General features: G+C 35.9%; 1 protein-coding gene across 1 annotated transcript in view; it reads right to left on the bottom strand.

Moving 5' to 3' along the window:
• The window catches only part of WDFY3 (WD repeat and FYVE domain containing 3), a 176,119-nt gene that overhangs the window by 108,563 nt on the left and 44,745 nt on the right, over positions 1-22,811 (bottom strand). Inside the window, exons 10-18 of the mRNA XM_007447515.1 lie at positions 19,199-19,392; positions 15,305-15,762; positions 13,385-13,468; positions 8,734-8,911; positions 7,712-7,926; positions 5,551-5,663; positions 3,162-3,393; positions 1,646-1,746; positions 1,277-1,495 (exon numbers count right to left, since the gene is read on the bottom strand). Of these exons, the coding sequence (XP_007447577.1) occupies positions 1,277-1,495; positions 1,646-1,746; positions 3,162-3,393; positions 5,551-5,663; positions 7,712-7,926; positions 8,734-8,911; positions 13,385-13,468; positions 15,305-15,762; positions 19,199-19,392 (1,794 nt within the window). The remainder of the gene's footprint in view (positions 1-1,276; positions 1,496-1,645; positions 1,747-3,161; positions 3,394-5,550; positions 5,664-7,711; positions 7,927-8,733; positions 8,912-13,384; positions 13,469-15,304; positions 15,763-19,198; positions 19,393-22,811) is intronic.

Raw genomic sequence — 22,811 nt, 5'->3', positions numbered from 1 at the left:
GACTCACTCTGTTATAAAGCAGAAACTAACACACCATTGTAAAGCAATTATACCCCAATAAAGCCCAAAAAAAAAAAAAAAAAGACAAAAATCAGATGATAAAAAAGAGGTACATATATATATACGTACACAAATGCTTATATTCAGAGCAAAGAAAATTCAGTGAACTGAGATTTCTATTTTATGTTACTCATATCATTTAGGAAGGTATTCATGAATGCCTTGAGTTTGAAGTTCTATTGCATAGTAACGTAACATTATGGCATATTGGAGGGAATTAGCGAATTATGATTATTAAATGGACTGTATTAAGTCTTGAAGGTAAGTGATGAATAAAGTAATTAAAATGTTATTGTGTCTAGCACAGAGTGGCACATATGGTAGGCAGGTGCTCAATGAATATTCATTAGTTAAGCAGAATTCACAGCCAATGAAAATCCCTACTAAAATATATTAAACAAGCATCCTGCATTCCTAGCAAAAGCTGTGATTTCCTGGCAAGTAGAGATGAATCCTTATTTTAGGAACTCTCTCCACTGTTTTCTATCTAAGTCTCTTTTGAAAGTGAAGGTGCCTTAAAATTTCACTGGTAAACAATATTCAAGATTTTATACAACCTGTTCTATTCTGTAATAATTTAAATTAGAAAAGAATTACCAACTGGACCTTAAAACCAACCATTAAAATGAAGTTTGCTCAGCCATAAAAAGAAATGAAATTGAGCTCTTTGTAATGAGGTGGATGGACCTAGAGTCTGTCATACAGAGTGAAGTAAGTCAGAAAGAGAAAGACAAATACCGGATGCTAACACATATATATGGAATTTAAGAAAAAAGAAGTCATGAAGAACCTAGGGGTAAGACAGGAATAAAGACATAGACCTACTAGAGAATGGACTTGAGGATATGGGGAGGGGGAAGGGTAAGCTGTGACAAAGCAAGAAAGAGGCATGGACATATATACACTACCAAACGTAAGGCAGATAGCTAGTGGGAAGCAGCCGCATAGCACAGGGAGATCAGCTCGGTGCTTTGTGACCACCTAGAGGGGTGGGATAGGGAGGGTGGGAGGGAGGGAGATGCAAGAGGGAAGAGATATGGGAACATATGTATATGTATAACTGATTCACTTTGTTATAAAGCAGAAACTAACACACCATTGTAAAGCAATTATACTCCAATAAAGATGTATAAAACAAAATAAATAAAATAAAATAAAACGAAGTTTGCTACTTTTAATAGTCACAAGAAGCAAAAAGAAAAAGACAGATACTGACCATAGTTTTGGAGTAGTTCCTCTTTGGTGGAGACAATCAGCGATCGGTCTTTTGCTGATAGAACTATGGCAAGGCACACATAATGCTGCTCAGAAGAATTCGCTCGGCGAACAATAGTAAGAAGTCTGACAGGGTGGTTATTTGGAGGAGAACTGAAATGTTCAATGCAAAACCAGCTGGAGTAGCTTAAGCCAGATGGAGGAGGGAAGAATCTTTCACCTAAAGGGAAAACAGAAAAATAACACTGAAAGAGTTTGTGTTGACTCATATTTATATTTTAAAAAGATGCCAAGAAAAGCAAAATCTCTAAATAAAATATAATCTACTGGGGAAAAAAAAAATCTCATAAGCAGAGAAAGTAATATTTACCGGAACCAATGCCACTGACCACGGCCCCATCGGTAAGACCTGTTGTGACGGCATTGTTTGTAGGGGCATTATGAGGGGCCAAACTGGGCAGGAACAGGCAGCTGTTAAAGAAAAGAAAATGCACATATTAGCGAGCACTGTTTTCTTCTCTTCTTACTATGTACTTACCACAGTGGAATAAACTACCATTATTTAAGGGTAACCATAGATAAGAGATCATGGAATAAGTCTGGATGCCTAACAAAGTCCTTCCCTTCTTTCGATTATGTGAGTACCAAAAGATATATTTAAAAAATCTCCATTTTTAAAAATTTAAATTAAAAAATATCATAGTATAATTTGCACATGGTAAAATGCACCAAAGTATAACCTTGTTCAAGACATTGGGAATTTTTCATCACCGCAGAAAAATTCCCCTGTGCCCCTTTCTAGTGAGTCACTCTCCTCTGTTACACTGTCCTGATTAGTTTTGCCCAGTCCCAAATATGTTTTAATTCATTTTTCGATACTAACCCATGACAATGTTCTTAAAATACAATTTATAGTTTTAGATTAATGTAGAAGAATCCCACAAACAACCAGTATAGACATAGGTCTTCTCTCTTAGCGTTTACGTCCATTTCGAGGACAACAGACTTTATACTCTTCTAGATTCGCTATAGATTCTTTTTTTTTAATGACTAATATACTTTATTATAGAGCTTTTTTTAACTTATTTTTTTATAAGCAGAGAAGAATCTCTTTCTCTTTTTGTTTTTCGCCACGTGGCTTATGGGATCTCAGTTCCCCAACCACGGATTGAACCCGGGCGAAGGCAGTGAAAGCCCAGAATCTTAACCACTAGGCCACCAGGGAACTCCCTAGATTCTTTATTTGTTACTTGTGCTGTTTAAGTTTTTCTGCCACTTCAAAGTATTTATTCATTTAATGTGATAGTAACTGAATACTTATAATGTATAAAATACTAATATTTATAATGTATAAGATACTAAGGTAATTTGAGAGAAAAAAGGACAAAACCTAGCCAAAGAGCTTTTTAATCTAATTTTAATTTGCATATTATCTGTAACTTTACTGTACTAAATCAGAGGTTGACAAACATTTTCTAGAGCGGGCCAGAGCGTAAATATTTTATGCTTTGCAGACCAGATAGCCTCCATCATGACTTTGCAGTCTAGCATGAAAGCAGCCATAGATAATACATATACATAAATGAATGTGGCTGTGTTACCATGAAACTTTACAAAAAGAGAAAAAAAGAGAATTTACAAAAACAGATTTGGACCTTGCACCTTAGATTGCTGACTCCTATACCATATCCATTTATTTAGTATAATAAATAATTAAGAACAATTAAATCCAAAAATCTTAACATGCTCAAGGAACTCAATCATTTGAAAATATATAGAATATACTAAATTTTAATCAAGTAGATTTAAAACCAAAGATCTATTTCTCAAATGCAAGACTGAGGCATGAAATATAATATAGCTTGGCTACCTGGCAAATTTCTTACCCAAACCCTTCAAGGGATGTGTCAAATTCAACAAAAGTCGGAGTAACTGATGACCCATGAAGTCTGATGTCATGTGGGGTTGTCATGGAGACCAAGCACTTCACCCTGGTCAAGGGTACAGTACTTCCTTCTGCAGATTTCACTAGGCTCTTGCTTATGCGGTAATGGTTATCTTCATGTAAGCTGAAGACACTATCAGAACCCAGACCTTCCATAGACGTGATCATACTACCTGTAAGTCAAAGAAAATCTCTTGAGAAAAATATCATATAGATTTCTAAAATAGTGACTTTAACAAGGCTGATTAATTTTAAATACACTCTTCAGTTTCAATATATACAATAATTTTATTTTTAAACTCCAAAGCTATTATCCAGTTTTTTTTTTTGTTTTTTTTTGGGGGGGGGGGTATGCGGGCCTCTCACTGTTGTGGCCTCTCCCATTGCGGAGCACAGGCTCTGGACGCACAGACTCAGCGGCCATGGCTCATGGGCCCAGCCACTCCACGGCATGTGGGATCCTCCCGGACCAGGGCACAAACCCGTGTCGCCTGCATTGGCAGGCAGACTCTCAACCACTGCACCACCAGGGACGCCCTCTCCCCATTTTTAATTCTTTCCATATAGCTATTAAAATTAGACACGTGATCACAAAAATACTTGAATTTAAAAATTCCTATATGCATGCAAATGGTAACACTTTTAAGAACAAAAAAATAAAATTTAAACAAGCTGCTCTATTCTTTCAGGAATACATTATAAATGTAATGGAGAAAATATTCCCTCTCAAGATAAACCACATGAATTTAATTATTTCCCTCTTAAGTGTGCTAAGCAGTCAGGCAACCATAAAAATATTTCAATATTCTTAGAGAAAGGAACTATTTTTTGTCAATTCTAAGGAACTGTGTAAAATACAAAAACAACAACAACAAAAATATATACATGCAGGGGATGTATATTAATTGACAAGAAAAACTGAAACACTGTTTTCCAATAAAACTGTGTTGGAACTCAAAAGGTCTTAATGTTTCCAAAACACAGAATTCACTTATCACTGATAATAAATTGTAGGAGGAAATACTGAGGTTGAAATAATGGTTGAAGGTTGTTTAATCTCTTTGATTCTCACCTGGAAAAAAAAAAAGGGTTGAACTAAATGATTACTATATGCTTGAAGAACAGGCATTCTACTCTTCTAGGTTCCATTCTTTCCTGCTTCACTAGTAACGGTTATTTCAATCCATTAACGCAAATGCCTTAACTATGGCTAACAACAAGACAAAATAAATGGTAAAGTTAAAACCCACCAAACTATAGAATTAACACTGGGAGGAAATCCAGGGCGTCTGAGCTCTCTATTGACAGTTCTCTTTCCCCACAGCTCTTGAGTGGATGGAATCTGGCGCTCCTCCATGGTCTATGCCGGATGGGTAGGCAGTGCCTACATTCTAACACCCCCCTCTCCATCATCCTTGCATCAGCCTAATGCAAAAACTTCTCTTCCTTGGAGGTTCTGCATCAGCAATCCTATCACACACCTCTCTATGAAACTGCCACCTACTATTGCTGGCATTTCATTCTCACCTCTTCCTTGTACTAATTCTTACCAGTGCACTGGGGGATCTCAAGGTCCACATGAACAACCTGTCTAACACCTCCCCCTTCTATGACCACCTTTCCCCCAATAAGCTTTACCTGTACTTTACTCCAGAGCCAAATTTTGGGCACAGTCCTTTTCTTTGCTTGTCTCACCGCTCTAATTTTGATTGCCATTACCCTACCTCATTCGTCCAGTTCACCCATTCTTTTTCTCTCACTACATTTGCATTTTAGCCTAGCCATTCTTCTCCAGCCCAGTGATCTATCCCTTTTCTCCCAGCCTATCACTAGCTGCTTGACTTTACTTCTCCCCCTATCTATCCTATACTCCTTGGTGTTTCTCTTTGACTACTTTTATTAGTATTTTAAATTTCCTGCCCTCCATGTCCTCCTGCACCAGCTGTCCTACAAAGCCACAGCCTGTGAATAGTCCAGTCAACCACTCTAGTTCAGGCAGCAAAGGCTAACTGAGAAAGGTAAAGAAATTACGGATCTTCTGAGAAAGAGGTATTCCCCCTTCCAAGCCAAGGGTTATTCTGCACATAGTTCTCACCTCCTCTGGATCTTGCTTGTATCACTGATTCCTTTGCCACCCCCCATCTGCCCGCTTCTCCAGTCAAACAATGAGATCTTACGTTTTTCTATTTAAATAACAACAAATGAAAAACAACAACAAACCCTTCCCTTTCTTTTCTTTTACAGTCAAAATGCTTGAAATAATTTTCTTCCCCTACATGATTTTCATTTATAAGATAAACCAAAAAAGGGAACTTCAAAGGTCAACTTACTTCTCATCTCTGGCTCATAACTCAGTGAACTTGGTTTGTGGACCCTATATTGTTTTAGCAGTTTTTTGTCCCAGGCACCACAATTTAATGGACTTGCCAAACGTAAAAACTCCCTAAAGGAGAGACAAAAGCAAAGTTATTCCTTGATTGGGAACATTATATAATTCATAAACTAAACACACAAAAAATGTGACTTAATGAATTATAACAGACTAATTAAAAATACTAAAGCAATCTGAACAGTTACTGTAATATACAATGCTAATTTTATGTTTTAATTCACCAAGCAGTGAAAAGAGCACCAAGTATTGTGAAAAGTTACAAAGGAAACCTGAGGAGCATGTTCTCCTGGAATGTGATGGGCAGAAATATAGTTAATTGTCAAGGGGTTACAAAAATAGAAGCCCTTTATACCCAGTCATTTACAGCATCATGTAAAAGGAAAAACATAAAAAAAGAATACTTCTCTGAATTTTCAATTACCTACAGCAGAAAAAACAAATATTTAAAGGTCAGGTACCCTTTGCCAGTTTTTCACATAGAGTGTGATACACAATTAGCTCATAATCTATGGCTTGCCAGCAGCTAGGTGCCTATACCATCATGTGACCTTTGCATTCACCTAATTTATTCACTGTGAAAACTGAGCATGTCCAAATGGTTGGTTTCCATTGCTTCCTCTGTTTATCTAAGTAGGCGGTACAAGTTATTTAGTAAAATACAAGCATTAGGTATGAGATAGTCTCTTTTTCTCATTCAGTCTCTCTACTTTTAAAGTAGCAGATCATCAAAAAGGATCATGGGAAAATCTCCATGCTGTTTTCAAAACTTTAGGTCTCTGAATATATTCATAATGTGACAAAGTGAGCAGAGACTGTGTCATTCATCTTGGTATTACTAAGGCCTGGCACACTGCCCTGTACAATACTGTTTAACAAATGTTAACCACAGAGGTTTTTCTTAGCTTGGAGTCAGTTAAAATATATAAATTACAAATAGAGTCCAACCATTCTTAAGAAAATTCCAAAAGTTTTATGAAAAAGGAGTACTTTAACAGAAGAAAATAATTATTTTATTTATTTAAAAAAATATTTATTTATTTACACTGGGTCTTAGTTGCGGTAGGCCCACAAGATATATGAGAGTATTTTTTTAAGGAGGGACAAGAAGATTTAAACATTAAATCTGTTTGGCTAGGTAATTTCAAGGAAAGTTTTGTTTTTTTTTTTAATGTTGTTTTATCCCTAAAACACAGAGCACTGTTTATCTTATATTAAAAAAGGTTATTCAAATATACCTATTTCTCGAATGGCTAAACTGTGCAAGGTATATCCACACCATGGACTACAACTCAGCAATAGAAACAAACAAACTCTTGATACATAACAATCTAGATGCATCTCAAAGGCACTATAACGAGTGAAAAAAGCTAATCACAAAAGGTCATATACTGTATGATTCAATTTACATAACATTTTCAAAGTGACAAAATTACGGAGATGGAGAACAGAGTTGTTTCTAGGGGTTAGAGATGGTGGGAGTTAGGGAAGTGGCTATGATAATAAAGAGGGAGCACTGGGGAGATCTTTGTGACATCTTAATTGTGTGATAGTTACATCAATCTGACACAAGTGATAAATAACAGGGGAACTGTAGCATACGTGGATACATTGTACCAATGTCCGTTTCTTGGCTTTGATACTGCCCTGTAGTTACATAAGATGTAACCACTGGGGGAAACTGGATGATGGGGACACAGAATCTCTCTGATCTACCTTTACAACTTCCTCTGAATCTCTAATTATTTTAAAATTTAAAAAGTGTTTCTTAAAAGAGTTCGTCCACATAAAATGTTCTTATCTATGAAGTAGATGCAAGTCATACAAATATAACATGACTTCATTTTTAAAGGGAAGTGAGAGTTTGCTGGATTCAAGCGGAAGAAATGACCAATGTACAAAAACATCCTGTTTACTAATAACTAGATTGATCTGTTTCTAAGTGCGATACTTTGGGCATTTTGCCCATTTTTGTGGTGTTTTGGTTTTGCCCACAGATAACTGAATATGTTTATTAAAGCAAGACTCTTGACTATAAAGACTCTAGAAATGGCCATTACTAATGGTGGCTTATTTGAATGTGAAGAAGAGAACATACTGACCTCAGCACCATGGGCTCCAGAGCCTGAGAGGCTAATCGTTCAAACATCCGCTGGAGGGGTGGGTGCAGTGAGTGGTCCTCATCAGCCAGCGCAGCACTGCACCGCTGCAGCAGTCGCGCATGGAGACCAGCTTCACACATGACTTGCTGGTTTCTTTCTGTGTGCACCAGTGATTGTAAAATATTTGCCACGGCAAGTTGAAGGTCCAAAGCATGCTGGAGTTAACAAAGAAATTCATGCCACCAGGGCATTCTTAATAAGATAGGTGATAGCTCTCTCCTTTTAAGAGTTGAAGCACACCTTTTATTTTAATATGAGGTCTCTACATGCTTCAAATTACATTCAGATGAATTAAGTAGCTGACTTAGAGGGACACAGCAACTCTAGAACAGGGCCAGGGAAATATTTCTGGTCTTCATTCTGTTAGAAGTATACCTAGCTCAACTCCATTTTCTTTCAAGTCTTTCATATTACATGACTATATGTAACTAATAATATTTTTATTTTTATAGAAATAGTGGGTATAAAGTAAATATTTTTCATCGTTAAGTAAATGACCAGTTTAAAGAATGACTTATTGTTAACATTTGTGACACTTTAGGCCTTCGAAACCATACAACATTTTAAACAAAACTAGTCACCCAAACTCCAGTTCACCCAAACTCCTGAGTGTTACAAATGAAAATACGTAAATAGCCTCAAAATGGTACCTTCAGTCATTTTTCTTCCTGTATTATTTATTAACAATTTCCACTGCTGAGCAGGATTTACAAGGAGAAAGAGAATTATTTTAGTACCAGAAGTAACTGCATTTTAACAAATGAGCTGTATTCTAAAACATGTATCTGCTACTCATTAGGAACGTTAAGACTCAAACACGAAAATCCTCTTTTTTTCCTTTACCTACTTCAGTATGTGACACAGAAAGGTTCCATGTCACCTTCTTGGTCCCACTCCCTTGCTCATGCAGTCACACCTTCCACTCATTAAAGACGGGAAGGAACCAATCTATCCAAGCTTACTTCTGGTTGTGTCACTGACCCAACAGAGGCCAGGAGGTCCAGCATAGAAAGCATGGCTCCAGGATGGATGATGACAGCATCAGAACTCTGGAGAGATGAAGTTGCCACATGTAGTTTCAGGTCAGCAACATTTTTAGGAGGGTAGACAGGGGGAGTTGAAACAGAATGATATGCATGCCTATGAAAAGAAAGAAGGGTAATTGGGTATTTAATTTCAATCACATTCTCTGTCCATTTTCTTCATCTTCTACTACCTTTCTCCACTGAGTAAAAAAAAGCCTTATAATTAAGGGTTGGGTAACAAAACACCTTAACGTTGGGAAATTAAAAAACAATATATTATCAATTCTTGAGTCACATATAGACAACTTATCAAGTCTTTTAGGCTCTTATATGTTTTTACCACTTACTATTTGGATTGTTTCATTAAAGAATGGCACATGATGACTAGTTAACATTACTCTATGGTGTATTTGAAAGTTGCTAAAAGAGTAGATCCTAGAAGTTCTCATCACAAGGAAGAAACCATTTTTTCCTTGAATCTATGTAAGATGATGGATATTATCTAAACCTACTGTGGCAATCATTTTGCAACACACGTAAGCCAAGTCATTACGATGTACACCTGAAACGTTATACAGTGCAGTATATCAATTATATCTCAGTAAAACTGAAAAAAAGAAAAACAAAAAGAATAACATACATGACAGCAGATATAAAGAATAGGTGAAATTACAGTGAGTCAAAGCTCTAAGAAAGATGATATTTCTGATAAATTGTGATGAGAGTACAAGTTATATTAAGTGCCTCAGTAAGAGTGTTTTCTTTGAAATTTCCTATGTGTTTTTAACCTTTCCTTAAACCATGGGTTTATCAAGAACAAACACGATCAAAGCGGCCTACTCTATAACTGGTTCAACTGAGTCAGAGTTGGCTCAGAATCCTGGCCACATGTCAATAAATGTATTAAGAATCAAGGGAGCTCTCCTTTAGCTTGTTTGGAACTAAATTCACAGTCTTTTGCATTATCCTCCCTACCACTGAGAATATTCACAATTTTTAAAAACTTGGGATATTTTACGTAACAAGCTTCCATGAGTTAGAAAGCCTAGCCATGCCCTGAATGCACAACATTTCTTCTCATCAATGATCTCCACCGTCTATTTCATACTCTTCTGCAATTCATGAGTTTTGCACATTTTGTATCTTGGCACAAGGAAACAGATGCTTGTGGGTTCAGCCTATGGGAGCTCTTTGTTCCAATGAATTGGTTTCAGCATAATTTGTCTAATGCTGAGCTCTGTCACTGAGAGCAGCGCAGTTTCAGCTCTCTGGCACAAGAGCAGCTTGGGAAACAGATGCTTTAAGTCACTGATTTACTAGCAAAGAACTGGCACTGCCTTTTTTTTTTTTTTTAGTACCATTCTCTTTTTAACAGAGATTCTAGGAAAGTATTCAGCTTCACTTAAAAAAAAACACATGTGCGCTACTGTTTAAAGTCAGCATATCCTCCACCTACTCATTTTTTTCACTCCCTCATTTTTTTTTTCTGTTTTTGTTCAGAAAGATTTAATTTCTAAACTTACTACAATAGTTTTCTAAATGTTTATTAACAACAGGTATCCTCCTCCCATGTTTCTCCCTTTATTCTTTAAAATATTTTGACCTAACTAGAAAAAAAAAGATTCCTAATTCCTCTATTGTGTAATAGGAACTCCAAACCATTAAGAAATTTCACAAAAATTGTTTTCATTACACATAAAAACTAACGCAATTTTGAGAAAAAACATCAATTCTAATTGTATATTCTAGTTACAGGCCTTCCAAAATTATTTCTTAGTTGCCTGATTTAATGTACATTTGAACTTAAATTATTGATATGTATAGCTAGGAAGAAGTCCTTTATGTCTTTGGAAACTGAACTCTACTAATACGTAACTATTATAGTAGTAAACTTTTAAATCTTATATAGAAAAATATTCTAATGTAGGAATTACATTATTCTTCTCAAACTAGAAAAAAACTGCAAACATTGTAGAAATCTAAAGCATGGTATTTATTAAGTAAAATTAGGTCTATTTTAACAGCCATTATATAACATTAATTCTTACTAAGTCACTTAGGTATTACCACAGGTATTACCACTTTTTACATTTAGAGACTGCGGTAAGCTTATTAAATTGGTAACTACCAACCAAGACCTAACCATTTGCAAAGATAGGATAAAATGACATTGTAAAATTTAGTTAATTTTTATGTTGCAGTTACTTTTAAAGCTTAAAGAAATTGCTACTTAATATTTCAATCTAAATTCTCATATATACTTAAGACTTATCTACCTCTTTTGGGAATATATACTGAAATATTTAAATTCTGAATTTGCTTTGCCTTAATTATCAAGCGTGTATAGGCACTAAGTAATGGACACCATGTTCGAACGATAAATAGTACTCGCCACCTATTTTGCGATTGCAGATATGTTCTGAGAGTCTTGATTACTATTTTGTATTTTGTTTTCACCTCCTCTAACTGTGATTGAATATTGTTCAGCATAATTCTGTTCCATTATTCCTTCTGAATAATGAAAAAAATTATGAATTTTAGTTTTCCAAAATAAGGTTTCCTAGTTCTTTTTCCTCCGATTCTTCAAATAGAGAAGAATCTCCAAGATTTTACTTGCCAGACAAGTATCACAAGTTGAAATTTCCTTAGTACCTTAATCTCCACAAGCCATACAACTAACACAATGTTGGTTTTTCCTCTTGCAAACAAAACGAAACAGAACATGTTTTGCCACAAGAAAAAAGATGCCCATAAGCTGATGTAATTTGAGATGTTCTTGAGATATTCTAACTTCAAAAACTACTATACTGTGAAGTAAAAAAAGTTTTTATTAGCTTATGATTCTTATCACTGAGCAAAATGTATGTAACCTGACCAGAATGGCAAGCTACACTGATCTTATTATTAGCATGAACAGCACTGGGAGCTTCCTTGGGGTAACATCAACTTGTAAGCCTGATTAGAATTCCCATGGATAAGATATACTCAACTACAACTGCTGATTCAGTGACAGTTACCCCTTAGGTCAAAGACAGGACATCCTTATATGTAGCTATGTTGCAAAAGATGAAAAAATGTTTTTGATCGAAGGCCTTAAATAACTATCATATAGAATAAAATGCTCTTTTCCCTTTGTCAAACTACTATTTAAATAAATAATAGGTTCTAATAGATTTTTAAATATTTGTCCCCTTAATCTGTGAATCCCTATTGAAAGTATTGTAATTTTTGGTTAATACTTAATGAATTTAAACACAGCAATTTTTAAGCCTTTACCATGTATAACAGAATCATAAATATGATTTTTTTAATGATTAAAACTATTTAGTAGTTGAAACTATTTTTCTAACATCCAGTAGTTCTCTGGGATAGTAAGCACACATGAATCTTGCAACACAAAGTATACCTTTTACCTTATTCATTTTAGCAACAGAAAAATACACTAGGTCAACTCAAATTGATTTCATAATATCTTGAATCAAGAACTGCTCTTACAAAAACAAAAAAGAAACAGTAGTTTTTAAATACAAATACATTGAACAATACTAAATTCATTTAACTATGCCATGATTTACTAGAAGAAAATGAGCTGTAAGCCCCAGTGTAAATTTAAAAGAAAAAGGAAAATATAAGCCCATATACCTAATGAATATTACTCTTAAAATATATTGAAATACCAAATTTATAACAAATACTTCAAATTTAGTACTAAATTAACCACAACTGTGTTCAAGTTTCAAAATCTGAACAACAGAAATAAAATTAAACAACATAGCAGAACCTCAGGATTCATTTTTAAAAAGCCATAGTGGGAGAGAATTAATACAAGACTTAAGGACTTGCACTTGCTTATGAGGAAAACAGGGGCAGGAAGAGTATTTGGTGCCAAGTGCACAGACTATGATCATTTTAAGTATAGGTCGCAAATGGAATCTCAAATGGATCTTAATTGTACTCTTGTCAATCAACTGCTGGTTCTTTATAGTCATAAGCTTTATATATGAGGTAGACTACATCAGTTTAGAAAGAGATTTACACACAACTGATGAAAACAGGAGCTAGGGGAGATTTTTTTAATTCACTTTTTCAAAGGTTAGCCCGCTGAGTCTTCCTAACAGCATCACATTTCAACTGCTTGAACCCGACTGAGAAAATACACATTTCCCCAGCCAGTGCTGGGATGTTCATTTTGAAGTAATACTAAAAGCCAAAGAATGATCCCAAGCACATTTAAAGTGAAAAGAAAAAGGAGAAAAGTATTCTAGTTAAAGAGTAGAGGCATTACATCCTCATTTCTAAATTAATTTTAATAAAATACATGCTGGCTCTAAAATGCATATTTTAGTCCAAATAATAGAGTTGGATGACAAAATGCTACATGTCCTTCATATCTTCATAGCATCAACACATTTTACTCTCATAAATATACTCAGCAGAAGCTGACAGTTTTAAAAAACAAAAACAAAGATATCAAATAGAAAGAAAATAATTAAAGTTACAAAGCACAAAATCCACATTAATATATAACTGAGCACAGAAGAAAAAAACCCATACAAGTAAAGATTGACTTCTGTTATTAGATCAGTACCTTTTCCTGGACAAAGCTGGTGTACCCCAAGGAGAGGGGAGAGAAGACTCACTTGTCAGGCAAGGAGGGATCTGTTCTGCACGACTACAGACAACAAAACAGGGTGGTTTAGAAAGGTTAGAACAGGACACCAGGTTGGCATTGGTTAGCTTCACAAGAAATACCAGTAAAAGTTTAATAGGGAACATTCTCCATACTCAGCGGGAACAAGGAACAAGACTACAACACGTGCACTGAGGGTAACAGAAAAGCATGCTTAAGGCAGATGCTTATTCATTAATGTTAACATGTAACATATTTGAAAACAGAGTACCTTGTTTTTTGAGGAAGCAAACTAAAAATAAGGTATACTAACTAGGATAAGTTAGAAAACAAGGGAAAAGAGGTTGAATCTAAATACACAAAATTTAATTTTAAAAAACACCTTATTCCCTCAACACTACACTCTCCCATGGTTTCTATAAGTTAATAATATATATCTATTTTTATTTTCAAGGCAGGGAAAATTTGAAAACCTTTTTTACATTACCTGTGTTTTCTATCTAAATACTAAGGCCAAAGAAATAATAAGAAACAAGAAACATCTCAGTAGGTGTTTCAAAGTAGATAATTTTATAGTTATGGATATAAAAGCTTTTAGCTCTACCCAATAGAGTTACCTGCTTTATTTATGCGGCCATTATAGAAACAATTCACTTGTTTTATGATGTAAAACTATGGTAATGGTTAAAAGTGATAATGCTTGGGGCAAATTAGCAGCATGATCAGCATGATCACTCTCACATTATTTTCAAAGTGAGAGCTTAATTGAAAACACACTTTAAGAACTGAAAATAAGTGATTTAGGTAAAGCAGACTTATGATCTTAGAACCCTGGATTTTCCACATCATAGATTTTATCACAACATGTTACCGTGTATTTATATGTTTGTATTTAAGGTAAAGGATGGATATAACCAAAGTAGCCTTGTGCTGAGTTGCACCCTCAACGCCTAGCACGATGGCATGCAATAGGTGTTTGTTAAGTACTTATTTAATGAAGGAATGAGTAAATTAATCTGATGGACTCTTGAACTATCAATGTCTCCTAGGGAGATATATCATTTTTTGAGGATTATAAAATGTTAGGAATGATTATGAATGTTGAGACTATATCATCTGTCTGAAAATACATGTAGTCATAACTATGTTCTATTGATAACTAATATCAATAAGTCTGGATGTACCTAACGTTCTTGAGAATAAAGAGGAAAAAGAAAACATAGGAAACACCACCATGAAAAGTAAACTTCAGGGACTTCCCTGGTGGAGCAGTGGTTAAGAATCTGCCTGCCAATGCAGGGGATATGGGTTTGATCCATGGTCTGGGAAGATCCCATATGCTGTGGAACAACTAAGCCCATACGCCAAAACTAGTGAGCCTGTGCTCTAGAGCCCACGCGCCACAACTACGAAACCCGCGCACCCTAGAGCCCACGCGCTGCAACTACTGAGCCTGCGTGCTGCAACTACTGAAGCCTGTGTGCCTAGAGCCGGTGCTTCACAAGAAGAGAAGCCACCACAATGAGAAGCCCACGCACCGCAACAAAGAGTAGCCCCCTCTCGCCACAACTAGAGAAAGCCCACGCGTAGCAACTGAGACCCAATATGGGGGGAAAAAAAAAGTAAACTTCATTGAAACTGCTCCGCTAAGTGCATTGAGAGCTTAACTCTAACCTGGTTTTACAAATAATACACAGAGGTCCATGCTGAAAAGCTTAAGATCAGAGCAATAGTAATATTCACAAATAAAGTGATAAGTAAATGAGAGAGAAGATTCATTTGTTTTCATTTTCTTTCAGGTTAAATTATAATTTAAGCCTTAATGCTGAAGTCATACATAGTATACCCTTTAATTCAGAGCACAGAGCAGAGCCATACCTGTCAAAAGAATCTGTGGCTACTTTGTAGAGATAAATAAAGAGTTTACTGCAGTGCCGTAGAGTGGGTGACACTGAATCCATCAAGATTACGTCTTCCTCTAAAAGTCTCTGAAATGGCTGTGTATTTGAGGGGAAGACATTCATGGGGCTTATTTTTCTTAGGTCTGAGAAACAGCCAAGAAATCGAACGGCATCTGCCAACTTCTCATACTGAATCTCTGTTTTGAAGAAATGAGAGTTGGCTGGCTCATAGCGCATTGCTGCAGTCAATGTGCAGAACACAGTGTGGAGAAGTTCAAACACTTGATTCTGGTTCACTTTCTCCCAGCCATTCTTGGGTGGTGAGCTCAAAGATCTTTCCATAGCAACAAGCAAGGACGTAATGTACACAAATCCTCCAACTTTCCTAAAAACTGTTCTTGAACGATGGCTTTCCCGAAGGACTGACAGGAGGGCCTACAGGGGACAAAGAAACAACACAAACAAACACAAACTTATAATTCAAATTAAAGAAAAATAACTGTACGTGAATGTCAAAGGGGAATGCCATTCTGTGAACATCTGAGTATTTTTGTCATTTACCGAATAAGCAGTCTTATGAAGCCTGCCAAATATTTTGCTAATTAAAAAGTGCCATATTAAAAGCAGAAGATCGTTTTAGAAAACACTATCGCATATTGCTTTTGACAGAATAATGGATATATCCAAATCCTGGCCGAAAAACTTTTCCTATATATTTGATGAATAATAACATCAATGAATTCAGTGATTTTTACAAAGTAATTTTATTAAATAAGTAAAATACATATTCGAATATAATTTTACACAATCATGAAAACTTATGACTGTGTGTATACAAAATGATTTATTCTAGAAAGGATTAGAGAGATGATCAGGGAAGCCAAGAGCTGAAGTATTCCGATTCATATAAAATGACCATATCCCGATGCTTTGGAAAGAGCAGTCACCTCAGAGGAGTTATTAGACATTCTCTCTTGCAAAGTGAACTGCGGCCTGAGGGCTGAAAGCATGCTCTTTCCCAGAATAGCTGTTAAGGCCAAACAGGTAAAACAATCTTTTATAACTATCAGTTATTTTCTGAAGTGTCATACTTTTAACATAGTTTATTATTAAAAATAAAACATTATAAAATTACTTAACATTTTATGGGGCACTTACTATGTATTAGGTACTTCTTTAAGTGCTTTAATACATTAGCTTATTTAATTCTCTCAATAATCCTATGCATTGGAACTATTATTATCCGCACTTTAGAGATGAAAAATTGAGGCCCCACGTGGTTAAATAATTTGCCAAAGGCTTATACAATGGCAAAGATAGGATTTAAACCCAGGCAGTCTGATTCCCCTACTCATGCACTTAACCATGAAGCTATACTGCCCCAAACAGCAATTCGAAATCTGTTTGCAGATACACAGGCTCCTTTTCCCTGTTTCAGCAACTGAAACACCATGAGAACTTAATTTTGCTTAAGACACAATTTACAATCTTCCCAGTCATTACATTTGAAAAGGCCATTTTATTAAAATATCTCATACATTTCTAATAGTATTTGCAAAAGGGAAAAGCTAAATATTAATATATATAATTACCTTTTTCAAATATACTATTGATACTTTAGAAATTATGAGATTCCACTGTACATACCTATACCTTATTATTTTAAAAGACAGAAAATGTACAATCTGTATATGTAAATAAAATTTAGAAATACAGTGTATTTCTTCCATTATTCTGCAAACAGTTTCATTTCCATATCTTCTCAAATTTAATAAGCTATACTTGTAATATCAACTCCTATTTACAACAAGACTTCATAACTTTTTGTTATTTTTAAGCATCTTATAACCTAGCCTGAAGGTTAAATGCAAGGGCTAGAGTTAGAACGCTTGGGTGGAAATTTTGACCCCAACATCAAAAATCATTTCACTGTGGTCAGTTACTTAACCTTTCTGTGCCAGAGTTTCCTCTTATGTAAAATCTAGACAATAATGAGAACTTACTTTACAGGAAATACATGTAAAACCCTTAGCAAAATGCCTGGCATAAAAACCCATAACCATCATCATCTTCAAAAACACACTGGGGAAAAACTGGACATGTATTATTTTATATATGAGGAAGCACGACTTAAGAGTCAAAGTAATATGTACAAAATCGTATCGCTGGTCAGAATTATGATAGGGGTCAGAAAAACAGTGCTTATTAATCCTTTGTCCAAAAGTACTCTATGTTGTGTGTTTCTGGATAAGTTCACCTCCTACTGCCTCAAAACTGGTTACTCTGTTGGCACTGTGACATTATCACAGCATAATCTCGGTATCTGAAAATTTCAAATACCATAAATAACTTAATATTCTGCTTAAATCAATAATTAATGATAATGTAGCAAATGCCAAAGTTACAAGGAGATATAGATGCGAGGTGGTTAATTAGGCAAAATCATCAGCTACATATTCACTCCATTTGCATAAATCTAATGCTTACAATTCAAATTTGTACATTGGCAGAATTATAAAATACTATATATTACAAATTAACCCACATAGGTCTGTGGTTGTCTCAACTGAATGGAGACAATGAAAAGCAATTCTGAATGAAGCAAAAATGGAAACTGAAACTGGAATCCCAAATCCTCCTCGCTGCCTTCCAACACTACTTCATGCCCTCAAAGCAGTGGAATGCTGGAGCCACAGCTCATACTGGTCTGGAGAGCCAACAGTTTTATTTTTGGAATTCTGCATACCAGTTGTTAAAAACATAACCATAATTAAAAATTAAGTTCTATAAATTTAAAACTAAATTAATTATTGCAAAAACAAAAGTAGTAAATACTCAAAACTGTACTTTAGTTATTTTCCATATTTTATTATTATTTGTGCCCTTGAGATATTATACAATGGGGTGCTACTGTACACCTCTTCCCAAGCCACATTCAGTAACACATTAGCTGCCTGAAACAGGTCACAGTGGGAGTACTGACCCCATGGAAATCAGTAAATGCAGCAATATCAGGACCCCCTCCTGTCTTCCTCCTGTCTCAGAGTCAGTTATCACCATTTACCAGAACAACACTGTTTCAAAATTACAGGTCAGTTAATTGCCTCTTGTTGGCTTTATCTACCAATATTTTACAAATCTAATTACAAAGGTACCAAGAAAGGAGGAAAATGTATGTTTAAAAAGCTGGCAACCTTAATGACTTTTGAAGGCACTTGTTTTTACCCCATAATCCCCTCAAATATACAAATGTTCCTCAATATTGATATGCATGTAGATGTCTTCCTTGTCTAAGAGATAAATTGTGGTCAGATTATTCTTGCTTTTAAGTTAAAATGCACACTCAAAATTGTCATTATGGGAATTCCCTGGCGGTCCAGTGGTTAGGACTCCGTGCTTTCACTGCCAGGGCCTGGGTTCAATCCCTGGTCTGGGAACTAAGATCCCACAAGCCATGCAGCCAGGCCAAAAAAAAAAAAAATTGTCATTATGCTCAAAACAGGATGAAACATACAACAGCATAAAGAAAAACACACAAATTTTTCATTATTGATGAGAAATTAACTGAATAAAGCAAAAGTTTAATAAAAGAAATACATGATTATGGAAGGGAGCTATACTTCCTGTCATGTCTGTGCCAGGAACAGGGTGAGGGTCCTAGAAGAGGAAGTCAGAGGGAAAAGAGATAGCTGTCATCCCCAGGGCCCTTGGAGGTCAGGTTAGAGACACTGGCTTTTCTTCAATTATTATTCTGACATAATTTTAGACTTGACGAAAAATTGCAAGAATAGTTCATAATAGTTTTAAGTCATTTAAAAACAGCCACAGATTTTAGTAGTAAAAATCATACCAACACACTTATCAAACTTACTCTTAGGATGTCAGTCTTCAGCTGAAGTTCTGTTGGTGGGGCTGAGTGCATCAACCCCAGGAGCGTGCCCATGTCATCATCCCCATTTGGAGAAAGCACCAACTGCTGGATCATCATCAGGGCATGCTGCCGACATTGTGGGTACCTTACTATATTATGCGCACATCTTGCGCCTCCAAATTCTCGAAAAATTCCTTGGAGGAAGGAGAAAAAAGAACAATATGGGCTAACTTAAAACATTCTAAGCCGAATGAATTAAAATCTGATCTTTTTGTAGAAAGAATAACTCTAAAGAATGCACATAAAACCCACCAAGCTATTTCACTTTTCAAATTACAATAGAAAAATCTCCTTTTAAATTTACAATTACAATACAATACAATACAAAACTGTGGGTTGTCAGCAAAGGCATATACAAATTTTCTGTAGATTTCCTTTATGCAAGAATGCCCTGGGGCTTCCCTGGTAGCGCAGTGGTTAAGAATCTGCAACTAAGCCCACGTGCCACAGCTACTGAAGCCCGTGTGCCTAGAGCCTGTGCTCTGCAACGAGAAGCCCACACACCTCAACAAAGAGTAGCCCCCGCTCACTGCAACCAGAGAAAAGCCAGAGCGCAGCAACGAAGACCCAACGCAGCCAAAAATAAAATAAATAAATTTGAAAAAAAAATAAAAGAAAAGGAGAGAGAGGGAGTAACTGTAAAAAAAAAAGGAAAAAAAAGAAAAAAAGCATGTCCTGGTATGATCAACATGTCCAACTTCTCCAAATCTAGACTATTCAGAAATTTCATAGGTAGATACCAAAGAGGCCAATATTTTTATGTAGAGGCTTTACTGAACAATACTTGAAATCAGTTTAGTAAAAGGCTTTTAGGGGCTTCCCTGGTGGTGCAGTGGTTGAGAGTCTGCCTGCCGGTGCAGGGGACACGAGTTCGTGCCTCGCTCCGGGAGGATCCTGCATGCCGCGGAGCGGCTGGGCCCGTGAGCCATGGCCGCTGAGCCTGCGTGTCCGGAGCCTATGCTCCGCAACGGGAGAGGCCACAACAGTGAGGCCCGCGTACCGCAAAGGAAAAAAAAAAAAAAAAAAAAAAGGCTTTAGATGAACAATATCCCAAATAAATGAGGTTTAAACTGAACAAGGCTTCTAAAACAGTAGCAAGAAAACAATGGAATCAGTTATTCTGCAATAAGAAAAATTACAAGGAACCAAACTTTATTAGTTAGTAGAGCACACAAACAAAAAGACAAACGCTATAACAGAAAGCATTAGGCACTGCTCTGTCCCAAAGGCTTTATGTAGATTGATTTATTTAATCCTCACCCCCTACTACACAGATGAACATATGAGACACGCAGAAGTTGAGTAACTTCTAAAGAAGTTGAGTGGCCAAGGTCAGCCATACAGCTAGCAAACAGCCAGCAGGATTTATGCCTATATAGGCGCATTCTATAGCCTGTGCTTTTGACCATGAATGATACTATTCTTATGTCAAATACCATCTTTTGAGTATATAAAAAAAATGGACCAAGTGATCTAAATCATCAATTAGTATTTCCTCCAAAGTAACTGTTCTATCCTTTATGCTTTCAGAGTACCTTGTATATGCCACTATTGTAATAGTTTGTATCAAACCGTCTTAATATTATTTGCTCATATATTTGGTCCCCCATTAATTTGATTTCCTTTTATTTATTTATTTTTTTACATCTTTATTGGAGTATAATTGCTTTACAATGGTATGTTAGTTTCTGCTTTATTTCCTTCTGGCCTGTGTTTCAAAAAGTGTTTCCTGAAGGAATAAATGTCAAGTATATTTTGTGGGAGTGGCCACTGTTCTATTTAGTGACTTTCTATTTGCTAACTTCATAAGAATTCTATAACCTTGAAGTGAGTGTAAGTCATATGCCTGAGATTTAGCACATGGAAGGCCAGGTTTACTTACTTCCTGGTTGTCAAGTAGTGCCCATTAGACAATCATAATGGCTAATAATTTTTTGAATACTTACTATGAGTGAAATACTATTTTAAGTGCTTGAGATCACACAGCTAATAACATCTTTCTTAACAAGGAAAAGACAATCAATAAGAAAAGAACTTTGTGAAAATGTCTGGCATGCTGGGAGATGGATTAAGCGACATTTGGTCTTATAGGGTCAACTCTTCAGTGGAATTGTTCAGTCTCTTCCTATGTAACTCTACATCATGTCATAAAAAGCTAATTTGTGAAATAAATTGTTAGTACATCCTCATTACATTTCTATTTCAGCTAACTAAATTTAGTTAGTGGAAATGAGATGATGATACCACAGACAAAATGTTAGTATCATACCCATTAAATTTTATCACACTTATTGTTTGTATTACCTTCTAAATTCACTCAACTCTGTACTGGCATTTACCAAAACTGTACTTAAATAATTACTTATACAATTATGTGTTTACACCTTTCTTCATCAGGCTGTAATTCCTTTGGGGCAAGAATTATCCTTTTTTGTGGGGCTGCATTGGGTCTTCGTTGCTGCGCGCGGGCTTTCTCTAGTTGCGGTGCGCGGGGGCTACTCTTCGTTGTGGTGCGCGGGCTTATCATTGAGGTGGCTTCTCTTGTTGTGGAGCATGGGCTCTAGGCGTGTGGGCTTCAGTAGTTGCAGCATATGAGCTCAGTAGTTGCAGAACTCAGGCCCTAGAGCACACAGGCTTCAGTAGTTGTGGTGTGTGGGCTCAGTAGCTGCAGTGCGCAGGCTCTAGAACACAGGCTCAGTGGTTGTGGTGCACGGGCTTAGTTGCTCCGTAGCATGTGGGATCTTCCCGGACCAGGGGTTGAACCCGTGTCCCCTGCATTGGCAGGCGGATTCTTAACCACTGTACCACCAGGGAAGTCCAAGAATTATCTCTGCATTTTGAACACCTAGCATGGTGTCTAGGACACATGATATATTTTAAATATGTCGCATATTGGGCTCCTCCGCATTCAGGCAAATAGGCATGCATTTGTGTGTTTGCTAGTTCATTTATTTGTTCATTAACTCATTCATTTCTAGCTTGCCATAACACTTAAAATACAATTCAAGTTCCTCAGCATGGCCTAAAAAAGCTCTATATGATCTGGGCTCAGCCTACTCATCTGAACTCACCTCCTCATCACTTATTCCTTTCAAGTTGTATTGACATTGGTACCTGGGAGGTTTCTGACATTGGCTAAAATTTTAAGTAAACTTTTTCAAAAGCAAGTGTGATATTTTATAAATACAGTTGGACCGTTTATTAATGACAGGTAGAAAAAGACTGAAGAAAAGTTGAGATTAAAGATAAACAAAAGATTTACTGAATCCATTTTTACCTGGGAGAGGCAAGTTTTATTCTTTTCAGTATTTCCCTAAGGTTGTAACATTATAATACTCTGACTTGAATTACTAAATAATTAAGAGAATCACCATGTTTTGGAAAATATTTAAATAAGCAAAGTTATTTGATGAAGAGTCTGTACTATATAAGTAAAAAAACAGAAAAAGAATACTTCAAACACAAGGCATACAATAAAATATATTTTGAAGTAATAATAATGTTATATATTTTGCCATTCATAAACTTAGGAAGGCCAAAAGTATTGCATTTC

This window comes from Lipotes vexillifer, unplaced genomic scaffold, assembly GCF_000442215.2.
Source record: "Lipotes vexillifer unplaced genomic scaffold, Lipotes_vexillifer_v1.1 scaffold747, whole genome shotgun sequence".
NCBI lineage: Eukaryota > Metazoa > Chordata > Mammalia > Artiodactyla > Lipotidae > Lipotes > Lipotes vexillifer.
This window is presented reverse-complemented; position numbering and strand designations above follow the sequence as displayed.